This window comes from Harmonia axyridis, chromosome 3 (assembly GCF_914767665.1).
Source record: "Harmonia axyridis chromosome 3, icHarAxyr1.1, whole genome shotgun sequence".
Taxonomy (NCBI): Eukaryota; Metazoa; Arthropoda; class Insecta; order Coleoptera; family Coccinellidae; genus Harmonia; species Harmonia axyridis.
This window is the reverse complement of record NC_059503.1, coordinates 29218975-29236408: the sequence shown is the minus strand read 5'-3', so window position 1 is coordinate 29236408 and position 17434 is coordinate 29218975. Positions and strand designations below refer to the sequence as shown.

Below are 17434 nucleotides of genomic sequence, written 5' to 3'. Positions count from 1 at the left end.
TTTCATTTATTTCGAATTTCAATTCTTTTTTTGTATATCGTATTATCATAATGAAGTCATATATAGAGTGTCCCATGTAATTGGAAATTGATTATTGTTTTAGAGATATAGAGGGTGTTTTTTAAATGGGATACAATGTATATGACCTGATTAATCTATACAATGGAAGAATTTGGGACACCCTGTAGATTTTATCGATGGAATTGAGTCGAAGACTGTCATTCTTTTATGAAATGAACACATTTTTTCTTTATTATTGGGTTATTCATCATTATTGAGCTAAAAATTCTAATTTTAAGAATAATAACTAGAGAATTGAAATGAAACACATTGTATACATAGACAAACTGAATCAATTTTTGTCAATGAGAGATGATAAATTCCATTTGAAAAAGAAAGTCATATTGTCAAGAAATCTGAAATATTTTCACACCAGTAATTTCTTTTCATTATCACATTCGACCTTGACAGAGGCGAAAGTGTCTAAACATTTGGCTCGACTCGTCAATGTTGGCAGAAAGATCAAGTTTTATCAGCTTTAAGGGTCATCAAACTCTGTAGGTGAATCCCGCACTCCATGCTAAGCTTTATTTTCACAGTAGACGGCTAACAAGATCATCTGGACCGGGGTATTCCCCTTTCTCGTCTTGAGATCGATATAAATGGTGGTAACATTTCCGATAGTAGCATACATCAATTCTGAACTGAATCAAAAGAAGAGGTTTTCTACTACAAACGGAAACGAATATTCTTGGTAAGTGAAAAAAAAATTTGCAAGACAATGGGAATAGTGTATATTTTTGGAACGATTTGAAGGTTGAAGGTGCATATTTTTTGTTTTTCAGAAATGGCATCTTCATCATTTCTGTTAATTGCCGCGGTTGCCTGCATCTCCTTCCAATACACATTGGCTTATCCCATGCAAGAAGTTGACGTAGATGAAGAACCACTTTTCGAATTTGTTGTTCCCGAAGGACCTCAAATATATGATCACGTACGATACGTCAGATCTCTTCAACCTGGAGCCCCAAACTTCCCAATGCCTGGTCAAGGAAAACAGGAAGGGTGGAAATTTGACCCATCACTCACCAGAGGTGAAGATGGTAACACCTTAGGTTCTATCAACATTCATCACACTGGACGTAACCATGAAGTAGGAGCCAACTGGGATAAGGTTATCAGAGGGCCAGGCAAAGCTAAGCCAACTTACTCCATTCATGGCAGTTGGAGATGGTGAAGATTATGAACCATCATATTCGTGATTTTTTCTCAATAAGCTTATTATTATTTATTTATTGTTACTGTTCCTATTTTATTGAATAAATTACCTAAACCTATTATGTATATATAATTTTTGCCCTCATTCCAGAAACTCCGAGAACTTTTGCTGAAAATATTATCAAAATATTAGGTTACACTGTTAAATGAAAATTTCATAACGGAATTTGAATCGAATCATTCACCTGAACAAAATTTCTCTCGAAATAAAAGAATATTGATAGAGCTACATTATTTAATAATTTTCGAGTCTGGTCTGAGATCGTTTATAAAGTTCATTGATGATTTTTTTGGATGAAGTTGAATGCACATGTTGAAGCACAGAAATCTTGTCTTTTCATTTGAAAAAACATAACTTTGGGTCATAGCTTCGTAATGGAAAATTTCTGCTCTAGTGCCTCTATAATGTTTTATCCTCAAAAATAGCGGAGATATAGGTATATTTTTTTTGGGCTGGCAGTTTTTGATATTATTAGTAGATATTAAGTAGAGTTGAGAAATGTTATCCCTTCTAAACTGTATGCGTGGAAAGTATACTGCCAGACTCCGTACAAACATGAAATTCGAAGCATTTTGAAAACTATGTATCTTAGGCATAAGGCACAAAAATCTCTTCGATAATTCGATTCATTTATTCACACTTGACCAAACAGGCCAAAAGTCCTAGAATCAATGTTTACCAAATTGAAAATCAAAACTACGGTGTCTAACATGAACTTATTATACAATCTGAATAAATAATTAATCAAAAACAGAAAAAAAATTACGAAAAATCGTTCAGAACAAAATAAACAATTAACAGAAATTGAAGAGGAAAAAGGTTTATACATCTTTACCTGACGAAGAATAACGCTGTACCTCCACCTGAAACCTCCATTTCAACATTTTCTTGAAAGTGGTTGATCCTGAAGGAAAAATATAATGGGCACCCTGAAAGATATCACAGAATATCAATTTTGGATCACGAATTCTAAAAGTAAGCAGCTCCAAAATACCATGATCTATCCGTATGGATAGGTACCAAAAAATTTATATACTTACATAAAAAGAACATCATTCTAGGTAATAGTCCCTAAATTGTATAATCAAATGAAAATCAGACAAAGTAATTATTTACACAACTGAAAAATCGTTGAGAATTTAGAACAAAATGAACAATCAATAAAAATTGAAGGAGAAAAAAAGGGTTATACATATATTTGCAGTAGCGTACCCAAGAGAGGAGATAAGACGGATATATCCCCCCAGGAGGACAAACCATTATAAGGTACAATCTTATATATCACAATCTTATTATGAGTAAGCTAACTTCTTTGGAAAACTTCTTCAAAAGAAGGAAAATTAATGCAGGCGAATCTTCAAGTTTTTTCCATTTGAATACAACAGCTGACACTTCAACAGGTGAAAATCAATCTCAAGAAGTATCTGTAAGGTCAAAGGACATCGGAAACATATAACCAATTTTTTTTTCTTTATCCCCCCCAAGGCTTATGTCTGGGTACGCCACAGCACAGATGACAAACAATAATCCTTTACTTACATATTCCATAGAAAACCTGAAAATGAATTTAATGTGTAGTTTTTCTCCTCAAGACATCATGAAAGATATCACTGAATCTAAATCTTGGATCAGGAATTCTGAAGAAAACTAACTCCAAAATTCCATGATCTATGGATATCAATTTATATACATAAATATTTAAAATCCTATAGGCCTAAGAGTAATAGTGATTTTCGATTACTAATCTGCTATTTTAACCCAGAAAACTAAATTTGAATGAGAAACCTTTGGAATCCTCCAAGTTTATTTTTTCCTACTAAAACTTTTATTCTCTCCGTATTGGAATATGATTATGAGGAATACAAAAATTGATTAGAAAAAAAAAAGAGTTATCCTGATTCGATATTTCGTTTGGACAGAAAATTGTTTCAAGCTTCAAAATTTTATAATCATTCCAGTTTTCGCATTTGAGTGTGATCGCAACCTCACGGATATATACAGTCAAAACATTCATTTATTTATGGATACCAATTTATTCCATTTCAAATTAGATATGGCTCTCTATTGTTATTCATTCTAGTATTGAGTTGAAAATTAGTCAAATATTCAAAACAGTTGGTATCTCGATGCAATAAAACATACTGTGAACATTTTTCAATGAGATTGATTTTTATAGACGATGGAGACCTTAAGAAAAGGAAAGAAAAATCATATTTTGAAGATATAAGAAAGATTTTTACGCTAGTAATTTCTTTTCATTATCACTGTGAACCTTGACACAAGCGGAAGTATCTAATATAGATCAAGTTTTATCAGCTTAAGCAGTCATCAAACTCTGTAGGTGAATCCCGCACTCCATGCTAAGCTTTATTTTCAGAGTAGATGGCTAACAAGATCATCTGGACCGGGGTATTCCCCTTTTCTCGTCTTGAGATCGATATAAATGGCAGTAACATTGCGAATAGTGGCATACACCAATTGTGAACTGAATGCAAAGAAGAAGTCTTCCACTACAAACGGAAACGAATATTTTTGGTACGTATAAAAAACCATATTGAATTGTTGAATATTAATGATCATTACATCGAGTGATGATTATTCCTAGCAAGATATGAATATGATTTTTTTCAGTAATGGCTTCTCCATCATTCCTACTTATTGCCGCATTTGCCTGCATCTACTTCCAATACAGCTTAGCTTATCCTATGGAAGAGGTTGTTGTAGATGGGGAACCATCTTTCGTATATGTCCAGCCTGAAGAATCTCAAATATACCATCAACAACGATACGTCAGATCACTTCAACCTGGAGCCCCAAACTTCCCAATGCCTGGTCAAGGAAAACAGGAAGGGTGGAAATTCGACCCATCACTCACAAGAGGTGAAGATGGTAACACCTTAGGTTCTATCAACATTCATCACACTGGACGTAACCATGAAGTAGGAGCCAACTGGGATAAGGTTATCAGAGGGCCAGGCAAAGCTAAGCCAACTTACTCCATTCATGGCAGTTGGAGATGGTGAAGATTATGAACCAGCATATTCGTGATTTTTTCTCAATACGCTTATTATTATTTATTTATTGTTACTGTTCCTATTTTATTGAATAAATTACCTAAACCTATTATGTATATATAATTTTTGCCCTCATTCCATAAACTCCGAGAACTTTTGCTGAAAATATTATCAAAAGATGAGGTTACACTGTTAAATGAAAATTTCATAACTGAATTTGAATCGAATCATTCACCTGAACAAAATTTCTTCCGAAATAAAAGAATATTGATAGAGCTACATTATTACATAATTTGCGAGTTTGGTCTGAGATCGTTTATGAAGTTCGTTGATGATTTTTTTGGATGAAGTTGAATGCACATGTTGAAGCACAGAAATCTAGTCTTTTCATTTGAAAAAACATAACTTCGGGTCATAGCTTCGTAATGGAAAATTTCTGCTCTAGTGCCTCTATAATGTTTTATCCTCAATAATAGCGGAGATATTCATTTTTTTTATATCGTTATTTTTCCAATTATCGCATATAACTCGAAAACAAAAGAAGGTGGCAAAAATGAATAATACTCTATGAGTCTCAGAAAAAGAGAACGAGCATGAAGTATCAGATTTTATCTATCCGTTCTGATTCAAAAGTTGTAGTGCTTAAACATCGAAAATTGCTAATCCTGTACAATGATAATTGCAATCCTCGATGCGAATTTTTATGTTGATCCTCAAAGCAGAACTATGTTAAAATTTCAAGAATAATGTCGAAAAATAATTACCCAGTTTTTCCGTGACAACACCAAAGAAGTTTAGATTTCGGGTGTATACCTACATCCGAAACTATCGATCGATCGAACACTATTGTGTTCGATTGGTCGAAAACTCTTGGAAAGAGAATGACCCCCCAAAAAATGTTAATACATCCATTCATTCATGCCCTGATTTTTTTCCTGTCGGATAGCCTAATGAGAAGTCTTAATTTCTTGTTGAGATATGTTATGCCTAAAATGAATAATTTTCAAAATGCTTCGCCTTTCATATTTTGTAGGTACTTGGGCTGGCAGTTTTTGATATTATTAATAGATATTAGGTAGATGTAGAGTTGAGAAATCGTATGCAAGACATAAGCAAGGCTTATGTCTGGGTACGCCACAGTATATTTGCTCGACAAACAATAATCCTTTACCTACATATTCCATAGAGAACCTGAAAATGAATTTAATGTGTAGTTTTTCTCCTAAAGGCAGCATGAAAGATATAATTGAATCTCAATCTTGGATCAGGAATTCAGAAGAAAACTAACTCCAAAATTCCATGATCTAACAGTATGGATATCAATTAAATACATAAATATTGAAAATTCTACAGGCATAAGAGTACTAGTGATTTTCGATTACTATTCTGTTGTTTTAACCCAGAAAACTAAATTTGAATGAGAAACCTTTGGAATCCTACAAGAAAAATATTTTTCTAACTCCTACTAAAAGTTTTATTCTCTCCATAGTGGAATATTATTATGAAGAATACAAAAATTGAATAGAAAAAAAAAAAGTTCTCCTGATTCGATTTTCATTTTGGACAGAAAATTAATTGTTTCAAGCTTCAAAAGTTTTATTTTCATTCCAGTTTTATTTATTTTATTATTTATGGATAACAAGTAATTGCATTTCAAATTAGATATGGCTCTCTATTGTTATTCATCCTAGTATTGAGTAAAAAATTAGTCAAATATTCAAAACAATTGGTATCTCGATGCAATAAAACATTCTGTAAACATTTTCAGACTAATTTTTATGTTTACGAATTTTCCAGTCTCATACACATTAAGAGGGTAATGGAACGCATTGTGAAAATAGATAACCTAAATCAATTTTTTTCAATGAGATTGATTTTAATAGACGATGAAGACCTTAAGAAAAGGAAGGAAAGTTCATATTGAAAAGATATCTGAAACATTTTTACGCTAGTAATTTCTTTTCATTATCACTGTGAACCTTGACACAAGCGAAATTATCTAATATATATCAAGTTTTATCAGCTTTAACAGTCATCAAACTCTGTAGGTGAATCCCGCACTCCATGCTAAGCTTTATCTTCAGAGTAGATGGCTAACAAGATCATCTGGACCGGGGTATTCCCCTTTTCTCGTCTTGAGATCGATATAAATGGCAGTAACATTGCGAATAGTGGCATACACCAATTGTGAATGCAAAGAAGAAGTCTTCCACTACAAACGGAAACAAATATTTTTGGTAGGTATAAAAAACCATATTGAATTATTGAATATGAATGATCATTAAATCGAGAGACTATTATTCCTAGCAAGATATGAATATGATTTTTTTTTCAGTAATGGCTTCTCCATCATTCCTACTTTTTGCCGCATTTGCCTGCATCTACTTCCAATACAGCTTAGCTTATCCTATGGAAGAGGTTGTTGTAGATGAAGAACCATCTTTCGTCTATGTTCACCCTGGAGAATCTCAAATATACCATCAACAACGATACGTCAGATCACTTCAACCCGGAGCACCAAACTTCCCAATGCCTGGTCAAGGAAAACAGGAAGGGTGGAAATTTGACCCATCACTCACCAGAGGTGAAGATGGTAACACCTTAGGTTCTATCAACATTCATCACACTGGACCTAACCACGAAGTAGGAGCCAACTGGGATAAAGTAATCAGAGGACCAGGCAAAGCTAAGCCAACTTACTCCATTCACGGCAGTTGGAGATGGTGAAGACTGAAGATTATGAACCATCATATTCGTGTTTTTTTTCTCAATACGCTTCTCATTATTTATTTGTTATTGATGTTCCTATTTTATTGAATAAATTACCTAAACCTATTATGTATATAGAATTTTTGCCCTCATTCCAGAAACTCCGAGAACTTTTGCTGAAAGTATTATCAAAAGATAAGGATACAGTGTTAAAAGAAAATTTCATAGCGGAATTTAAATCGAATCATTCACCTGAACAAAATTTCTTTTGAAATAATAGAATATTGATAGAGCTACACATATTCCACGAAAGAGTTTTCGCTGAAAATATTGCTAAAAGATTGGGTTAGACCAGTGCCTCATAATCTTTTTAATATGGCTACCCCTGTGACCTACTAGAAAAACTGATTTTACCTCGACGTCAAAATTTTATCAAAACAAAGAATAGAACAAATGCAAACATCTATATCAATCCCAACATGCACATTCTAACGTATTTCATATAGGTGTTCCTAAATTTGGGGTTCAAATAAAAAAGAGAGATTCCTTAGATAGATCGACAAAATACTGATACCTAAACTAATAATTTATTTATCACTGCTAACTACCTGGATTTTTATGATAATTTGTAATTTCCTGAAGATTTCGAAATAGGTGTTTGTGTTTTTTCTAAAAATCGGTAGCATATACCACAGTACTCCGAGAAACAAATAATTCAAGTATTTAACCTCAGTTTCTTTTTATAATTCATCAAACTACAATGCATGAGTGGTCCACCAAAAAAGTTTCTGGAGAAAAAAAGCAGGCACTGCTCCAGAAAAATATCACCCTGTAGATTTTCATTCGAAATTAGCATATCACATGATGAAAACTTCAAATTGGAATATCTTTGTCGAATTGCAATTTGACATTTCAATAAGTTCAGGCTGTATCAGAAAAAAAAACCCGAAAAAAATTAAAACATCATGTTTCTTGAAAAAAAAAACTTTTGTGGGTCTATTTTTATAGACTATTTTTCTCACATCTTTTTTTACCTCCATTTTAGAAACACCCTGCATCAATTAATTGAATAGACAAAGTTTATGCGATGGTTTTTTATGGATTAGAAGATTTGGATGGATTTTTGTGTTGGGAGAAGATTCATCATATCAATGAAAAATATATTCTAAAAATAATTTCCTTCGATAGAACCATTTGGGAGAACTAAAAAATAAATGTTTGTATGGATTTTCAACAGCCCTTATCTTTCCAACCGAAAAACATTTTCAATCGAAAAAATAATGGTAAAAAAAAGTCTTTCTTTGACTCCAGGAATCTACTGTTAAAATATCGCCTTTTTTATAAAGAATTCAAGCAAAGATAAAAAAGAGTTTTTTTAGAGTTAACTGATCAAGCTAATGTATTCAAAGATCTATATTTCAGGAACATTTTTCAATAATTTTGCCCTGCTACTGTTTCAGGGTAATGGAAAATGGGGTCATCCTTTGAAAACGATTTTTATTTTTTATGATTTTTCTTGACTTCTGATAATTGATCCAACAGGTAGCTCTATAGTTTTCATCTCATTCCCACAAAATCGTAACAGCAACCTTTTAATTATTGCTGCCCTCCCCTGCTCCGCGCAGGTTGTGTAATTTCTTCTCTGTAATCTTCTTTTTCTTTTATCACTCGATTTCGAGAAATCTGAACAACTATGTTTTCGGTCATTTATTCTCGCAGTAATGAACCAAAAAAAAAAAATTATCCAATTCGGTGCCGTCGTTTGAACGTGATGCTCTTACATAATATCCATATATCCTCTTTTATATATACAGGGTGATTCATTGGTAAATGGGCGGAAGCTAAGGGCAGATAGTGAACACTGAGGTGGGTCAGAATAACCTATATTTGAATGGTCTATCTCCATTTATAATCAAGATACAGGGTGTTTTATTGATTTTGTCAATTTATTCCCATATGTTTCGAACCACCCTTTATATTTCCATAATATTTAGTACGTTTATTCTCTGCAACAAGTACTTCAGGATCAAACAGACATTGTAACTCAATTTTTTTTCAGATCTGGCATAGGAAAAATTGATAAATAAGATTCAACCCAAAAAAACAACCTGTACATGAAAATTCCTTAAATTTGAATGATTATCCGGATGAAGGAGGAAAAACTAAAGGAACAAGGTATTTCACGAAATTCCTCATGCAATTTTAATACTCAATAAACCTAGTCAAACCTGAATATTCAGACAATTAATTAACATTAACACAGTAACAAAAATTTAGAAAAAATAAAATTCCATTTGGTTTTTATAGATTTTACCAATTTTATTGGACTTTTTGTTTCACAAAATTGAAACACAACGAAATTCAAATGTTTGCAGAGGTCTTTGTTTGAAAAAATCTGTGATGATTTCAACTCTCTTGATACCTACTAAAAAATTCAAATTCCAATTTTTTTAATCCATCTCGTCTTGTTTCAGGACATTTTTATACATAAATTCGTGATGCTCGAAAAGTATTCCTTTCAGCTCTTCCGAGGCAATAAATCATATCGATTTGTTCCTCTTATTTGTAATAATTCATGGTGGCACTCTATTATGTAATTTCATACAACTGTCAATATCTCGAAAACTAAGACACATTTAATGAAATCGAATTCGGATATTCTGGTCAGGCAGGACTAAGCTATCAGCATGCGCCGGGTTAACGTCGGTTTACGGGACACCCTGTATACGAATTGAACCAATTCTGCAAAATAACTAATTATATTCAATTAATTACGAAAGACATTAACAAAATTCGTTTGCGACGATATCTAAAACAAAAATTTAACCGACAGTGAACTCTATTCATCACTGTTGACCTTGATACAGGAGAAAGTACCTAACATTAAGTTCGACTCGTCAATATTCGCAGAAAGATCAAGTTTTATCAGCTTCATCAAACTCGATAGTTGTGAATCCCGCACTCCATTCCATGCTTTATTTTCAGAGTATAGGTGCCTAACAAGATAATCTGGACCGGGGGTATTCCCCTTTTCTCATCTTGAGTTCAATATAAGAAGCAGTAACATTGCCGATAATGCCATACATGAATCGTGAACTGTTTCCAAAGAAGAAGTCTTCCACTACAAACGAAAACGAATATTTTTGGTAAGAAATAAAAACTTTTCAAAACATCAACTGATTGTTAAATATGAGTTATTATCAAATCAGGATAAAAGCATTTTTGACACAATTTAAAGGTGAATATTTTTTTTTTCAGAAATGGCATCTTCATCATTCTTGCTTATTGCCGCAGTTGCCTGCATCTCCTTCCAATACACTTTGGCTTATCCAATGGAAGAAGTTGACGTAGATGAAGAACCACTTTTCGAATTTGTTGTTCCCGAAGGACCACAAATATATGATCACCTACGATACGCCAGATCTCTTCAACCCGGCGCCCCAAACTTTCCTATGCCTGGTCAAGGAAAACAGGAAGGGTGGAAATTTGACCCATCACTCACCAGAGGTGAAGATGGTAACACCTTAGGTTCTATCAACATTCATCAGACTGGACGTAACCATGAAGTAGGAGCCAACTGGAATAAAGTAATCAGAGGACCTGGCAAAGCTAAACCAACTTACTCCATTCGCGGTAGTTGGAGGTGGTGAAGATTATGAACCATCATATTTGTGATTTTTTTCTCAATACGCTTATTATGATTTATTTATTGTTACAGTTCCTATTTTATTGAATAAATTACCTAAGCCTAATGTGTATATATAATATTTGCCCTTATTCCAAAAAATGATAACTTTCGAAAATACGAAATACTATTCCTATTTTATTGAATAAATTGAATGAACCTATTATGTAGGTAGATATATGTATATATTCTATGCGCTCTTTCCAAGAACTCAAATGCCGATATTTGCGTCTTTTATTGATTTTTGCTGAAAATAATCTTGAGATACAGCTAGACTCACAAATGAAAATTTCATAGTGAAGCTCGAACCGAAACATCCACCTTAGTTGGATTACTTTCAAAAGATGGAGAAATAAAGATTGGGTATTAGTTCCGATTTAGGTGGGAGATTTGAATGCTGTTGTGAAGTTCGTTGAAAATATATTTTTTTCTGATCGAACCAATATTGAGCTATATCGCCTTAGTTACCATGTGTCATAACACACTCATATTTCCCAAGGGAAATATGAAACGTCAGTTCATATTTCCCTAGGGAAATATGAAACTATTTCTTTATTTAGTAACAAAATGGAAACTGCAATTGTTGAAATTTCCACTAAAAGTATTTCCACCAGATACAAAGGAAGAAGAAATATCTTGTTCATAATTATTCGACGACGAGACTACAGTTTTCTTGAGAACATTCCTTGCAGCAGCAGTCTCGGACGATTCTCCCAAAACGGTCTTCAAAGATTGTGATGCTGCAGATGGCTCACCCTCCACACCTGCTATCATCTTCGCTACCTTATTTTTGTGCAGCATACTGTCCGCCAGATAGCCTTCTGCAACAGACGAACTTTTCCAACCACCATGTCTCTTGAGTGTTGTCATTGAGGCTCCCGCATCGGCAACCAATGTCGCGGATGTTCGTCTTCCACAATGACCTGTATAGGTTTTCGGATTATCTAAACCCAACCATTCAGCAACCTTACTCGGAATTTTTCCGAAGGTATTTTTGCCGACAGGCTGAAGAGTACACTTCTTATTCCTATAAGCTACGAAGAACCTAAGAACGCCTTGCGGGCGCAACGCTGAATACTCCCTCACCAAACGAGCAGCACCCAGATCTTCTTCATCAATTATAGTGAATATTCTGTTTATATCATTCTTAGTCTTTGAGACTTTGATTATGATTACCGAACCACGATCTTCGATATCTGAAGATAGCATATTCACCAACTCTCGTGTTCTGCAGGCGCCAAAGATTTCCATTATTAAAACAACCTTCAAAATTATGAATGTAAAAATCTTATCAACAGAGGAAATCAAAATGAAACTTTTACCTTATACATCAAAAAAACGTCATTAGGAGCTTCACTCAAGAATGTCTTGAGCTGCTCCCGGGACAACACTGATGATTTTTTAGGAACGTATCCTTTATTTTTGTTCTTAACAAATGCTTCGACTTCATCGAATAATTTGACATCAGTTTTTTCCTTCAAATGTAGCATTGATCTTAACATCGATAGTTTCGGCCATAACGTGTTTGGAGAATATTTCTGGGACTGGGGATCGAATGAATTAATCATACATCAAGAATAACAAGAATCAGAGCAACATACCAAATCTTGGAAATATGCTAACAAAATACTATCGCTCACACCGTCCACCAATTTTTTTCTTTTCCACTCCTGAAAGCATTCGTACTCTTTACTGTAGGCAGCTTGAGATTTGGCTGGAACCAAAGATTCACGGGCCTTTGCCGCTTGAGTTTCGACGTAGTTCGACATTTTTTCATTAATTTTATTTTTGACAAGACGTCAAAATGAAACCAGTCAACCAAGATTCTCAGAAACATGGCCCATAGCAACGTTAAAAATTTAATTATTACAAAAATATACAATCTAATAATAATTTTTCCTTATCAGATTGTTTCAATCAGAAAAAAACTATTGATTACACCACGGGAAATATGAATACATTTCCCTCGGTTGTCTATACATCCCTCGGGCTCCGCCCTCGGGATGTAACTTTGACAACCTCGGGAAATATACTATTCATATTTCCCTAGTTGTAATAATAGCTATTTTTTCGCAATAATTTGACTCATAATGATAAGATTGAATGTAACCTCAGTGATTAGTGATTGAAATTAAAATAATACTATGTCCACGAAATATTGCAGAAATATTCATTCTAGGTACATAGCAATTCAAAATAAATTTCTTTCACATAGAAACCAAAACAAAAATCAGTGGTTAGTTGTAAAATGAAGTAGGAAGTGGCTAGTATTCGAGGTTTTACGTTAAATTGTCTTTAGCCAACCGAAAACAGGATAACTTGCGAAAAAAAAGACTCGGCGATTTGAAATTATATCAAGAAAGGTTTTAGATTCAAATGCTCCTAGTTAATTCCTTGATGGTTAAGTAAGGTTAGGTTAGGTTAAAAAACACCCATGTTTTCCGATTTTAAATATTGCAGACAACGATCTCGTTCTTAAAAAACTGAGGTATATAATCTGAAAATCCTATTAGAGCAGATTTGAAATGAAGGAATTAAAAAGCTTTTTACTTCATGTAAATCGGAAATTATACAATGATATTGCTGAAAGGTTTTGATAACCTAGAATAAAATGAATAATCTAGGATGTTAGCTAAAAAATTATCATACAGTGAAAACAGATTACTTTTTTCTCCAATTCAATAAATTTCATTCGATCTTTTTAGTGATCTTTTGAAATTAGTTGAAGCATCGTCACCAAGTAAAAAATTGAAATCATATATACAACTCTTCTTTCTTAAAGATCTTCTTCTTCATCTGGTTATCTCCTTCCTTCTTAACAGGCATCTTCGTCATTCTTGTATGCGGTCACTTTTTCTTTCTGCCTTTTTCACGTCTTTTTTGTTTTATTTTACTCCCTTTCTTGATTTCTACTAACTTATCAGTATCTTTAGCTATTTGCATTTATGCCTTTTTTCATCTTCATTCTTTACTTATATTTTACTTTTAGGGATGTTCTTCGTTTTTTGTTGTTCTACTGATGTCTCATTTCCCTTGTGATCTATTACTTCATCATCAGTAGCCTCTGTTTTCTTCACAGCGATAACATTTTCTTTGATTAAAATTGCACCTCATTATTTAATTCTTTTTCCTGCAACTCTACTTTTTCCTCATTAGTATTTTTATCAGCTGATTTAAAATCTTTACTGTAATCAACTACATTTACATCACATATAATTTATCATCTGAACTTTTTTCATCTACATTAGAAATAAATTGACCATCTTCTGTAGTTTCATCAATGATTTTCGACCCTTCTACAACTTTCATAGTATAATCAGCTTTCAATCCACAATTATTTAGATATGATTCCTTATTCATTTCACAAGAAACATTAACATTAACACATGATTTAGATGCATCTATCAAATGGTCAACTGTACTATCATATTCGACTGGATCTTTTATACTTAGAAGTTACTAAGGAACAATTTGTGATCCCGAAAATATCATTCCGTTTTTAAAATTAGTTTGCTGCCCCATCACAGTCCATCCAATTTCGATAGCAAAAAGATGCAAAAAAGATCATCTAAATTTTCGGGATTTCCAGCGAAGAATTGATCAAAAATGTCAGCATCTAATAATAATTCGATATCCCATGAAGCATTATGTTCTTTCTCTTTAAGTGAATGATATACATACTTTCAATTAATATTCTGAAGGAGGAATGTAATTACAATTTTTTTCTTGTTGGTGAAAGGAAAGTTTCATCTCGAAATTTCATTCTAGGTTTTGGATTTTTATATCGAAAATTTCATGTATTTTGGGAGATATTTGCATACCTACCTCCGAACAGATCCTGTATAATGTTGTCTACGCCACTTTTAACATCCTAGATCTTTCGTACTTACAGAAAACATAAAAGTTGCATTTAATTGACTATTTATGCACGATTGGCTACTCATACCTAACAGTACGGATCGAAGTCTTTAGAGTATTCTTTTTCCATTTTAAATTTCAAGTTATATTTGACACTACGCAGAACCTTATTGGACGTTCTTCATTGTGGAAAATGAATTCTAACGAAGTCTTTTTTAAAGGTTTCAATATACAGGGTGTTTCCTAAACATGCGGCAAAAATTCAGGGGGTTGTTCCTTGGACAATTCTAAGAATATTTTGTCCTTTGATGATTTTTGAAAAACCTATTTGTTTCGAAGATATAGGGGAAACAAAATTTCAGATAATAACATTTTATTATGAAAAATTACATGAAAATTCAACTCAACCTACAAAAACTGTTGAAAATGACCACCTCTAGCCAGCATACAAGCATCCAATCTTCTCCTCATTGACTGCCGAACCCTATAGCGATTCATAATAGTCAAAGATAAAATGTTAATTGCTAATACATCACAAAACGAATTCAAATGAAAACCGTGTTTAATCTGTATTCCTTTACCATCTGCACTTATCAATTTCTAGTCAAAAAACTGGCCGTTTTTAGTAATTGGAATGTTGTTGAACAAATTTAAAAATAAATTGTACCTACTTAGTAAACACAGTGCGGTACGCATTTTTATTTAAACTATTATTAATTTTAAAAATATGAAAAATGTTGTTCGCTCTGTATCTTCGAAACAAAGAAGTTTTTCAAAAATCATCCAAGGACAAAACATGCTTAAAATAGTCCAAGGAACAACCCCCTGAATTTTTGCCGCATGTTTAGGAAACACCCTGTATTTTATGTACCATATAAGAACTCCAGAAGATTGTCATAATTATTCAAGTGTGTTGAGATATGAAACAAACGGATTTTTGGTTTAGATTTGATAGTCTTCATAAAATGATCAACTTTCATCATAGGTATATGTATAGAACAAAAGATCATATTTATTTTCCAATCCAATGAAAATAGTACACTAACAGGAATGGTAAGCAATTTCTCTCAAATACTTGTTTCATGTTTCAATTTGAAAATTCTAATAGTAGAATGAGTGTCTTGATGACAAAAAATATATTGTATAAATTATATATTTTTTGAGATCTTCAGCCATAAAATGTAGCAATTCTTGCAAACAGAACTAATTGTCATCAATTACAAAAGGGATAAAAAACCATTTGCAACGACATATAAAACAACACCTTTTCCGGACAGAGGATTTTATTCATCACTGTCGACCTTGACAGACAAAAGTAGCTAACATTAGGCTCGAATCGTGAATATTCGCAGAAAGGTCAGGTTATTTGAGCTTTAGGAGTCATCAAACTCGGTAGTTGTAAATCCCGAACTCCATACTATGCTTGTCTTTGAGAATAGACATCTAACAAGATAGTATGGACCATGGTATTCCCCTTTACTCGTCTTGGGAGCGATATAAAATGCAGTAACATTGCCGATAATGCCATATATGAATCGTGAACTGAATCCAAAGAAGAAGTCTTCCACTACGAACGAAACGAATATTTTTGGTGAGTAAACGAAAAATTTGCAAAATATTATTCGATTGTTGAATATGAGTGATTATCAAATCGAGAGAATAGTGTTTTTGACATTTTTGGTTTAAAGGAGATTATTTCTCATATGATATATTGATTATTTATTTCTTTTTTAGAAATGGCATCTTCATCATTCTTGCTTATTGCCGCAGTTGCCTGCATCTCCTTCCAATATGCTTTGGCTTATCCCATGCAAGAAGTTGACGTAGATGAAGAATCACTTTTCGAATATGTTGTTCCCGAAGGACCTCAAATATATGATCACCTACGATTCGTCAGATCTCTTCAACCCGGAGCCCCAAACTTCCCAATGCCTGGTCAGGAGAAACAGGAAGGGTGGAAATTTGACCCATCACTCACCAGAGGTGAAGATGGTAACACCTTAGGTTCTATAAACATTCATCACACTGGACCTAACCACGAAGTAGGAGCCAACTGGGATAAAGTAATCAGAGGACCAGGCAAAGCTAAACCAACTTACTCCATTCGCGGTAGTTGGAGGTGGTGAAGATTATGAACCTTCATATTTGTGATTTTTTCAATACGCTTATTATTAGTTATTTATTGTGAATGTTCCTATTTTATTCAATAAATTACTTTAACATAATATGTATTTTTTGCAATTATTCCAATAACTTGAATGTCTGATATTTAGTCTATTATTATATTTTTTCAATTTATATTGCTCACGACGAAAGAAATTTTTTGTTATGAAATAACCTTTTTTGTATGAGTGAGGTTAGATTCATATTTCATTGTTCTGTGTTCTCTAGAATATTGGAAAAGAATCACCAAATATTTACATGATTACATTTTTGGTCGGGTTGAGATTTGGCGTGTATTTAGAGGATAATATTATGCAAATCTTGTTTGCTAATTTTCACCATAAACGAAGAAAATTATCGAAAAACAAAAATCTTATAGTTCCGTTGACAACAGATCCGACTGAGTTGAAATTTTCCGTTATTTTGTTTTACTCTCAATTTCTGAGTTCCCTGCTCTCGCGTCTTTTTCATGAGAACAGGGTAGTTTTCCACTGAAAAATCATCAAAAGCACAATTCAAATCTCCATTTGTTTCCTTAGAAGTCCTCGTTTTCGTCAATTTATTGTTTTTTTAATACTTTTGCATGGTAAGTTAAGAGTAGCTTTACCCTTATTTTCATATCGTGGGATAGGTGCACTTCAATTTCATTAAAAATCGTTAGACAAAAATAATTGAATAACATCTAGTTAATTTCAATTGATACGTAATATGTACCTACCGATAATA

At 33.1% G+C, this 17434-nt stretch overlaps 1 protein-coding gene across 1 annotated transcript; it reads left to right on the top strand.

Moving 5' to 3' along the window:
- The first annotated feature begins 710 nt into the window (after positions 1 to 710).
- LOC123674646 (acaloleptin A-like) lies at positions 711 to 16770 on the top strand. Its single transcript, XM_045609590.1, has 9 exons — positions 711 to 1235; positions 3911 to 4298; positions 6091 to 6206; positions 6629 to 7017; positions 9913 to 9988; positions 10261 to 10648; positions 15772 to 15860; positions 16053 to 16136; positions 16280 to 16770. Exons 1-9 carry the CDS (start codon positions 848 to 850, stop codon positions 16669 to 16671), a joined length of 2310 nt encoding a protein of 769 aa, XP_045465546.1. The 5' UTR covers positions 711 to 847; the 3' UTR covers positions 16672 to 16770.
- Positions 16771 to 17434: the final 664 nt, after the last annotated feature.

Coding starts and splice junctions, on each gene's coding strand:
- LOC123674646 (XM_045609590.1), top strand. CDS start 848: ATGGCATCTTCATCATTTCTGTTAATTGCCGCGGTTGCCTGCATCTCC. Junction 9,989..10,260: donor TTCCATGCTTTATTTTCAGA/GTATAGGTGCCT, acceptor TTTTTTTTTCAG/AAATGGCATCTTCATCATTC. Junction 10,649..15,771: donor ATTCGCGGTAGTTGGAGGTG/GTGAAGATTATG, acceptor CAATTACAAAAG/GGATAAAAAACCATTTGCAA.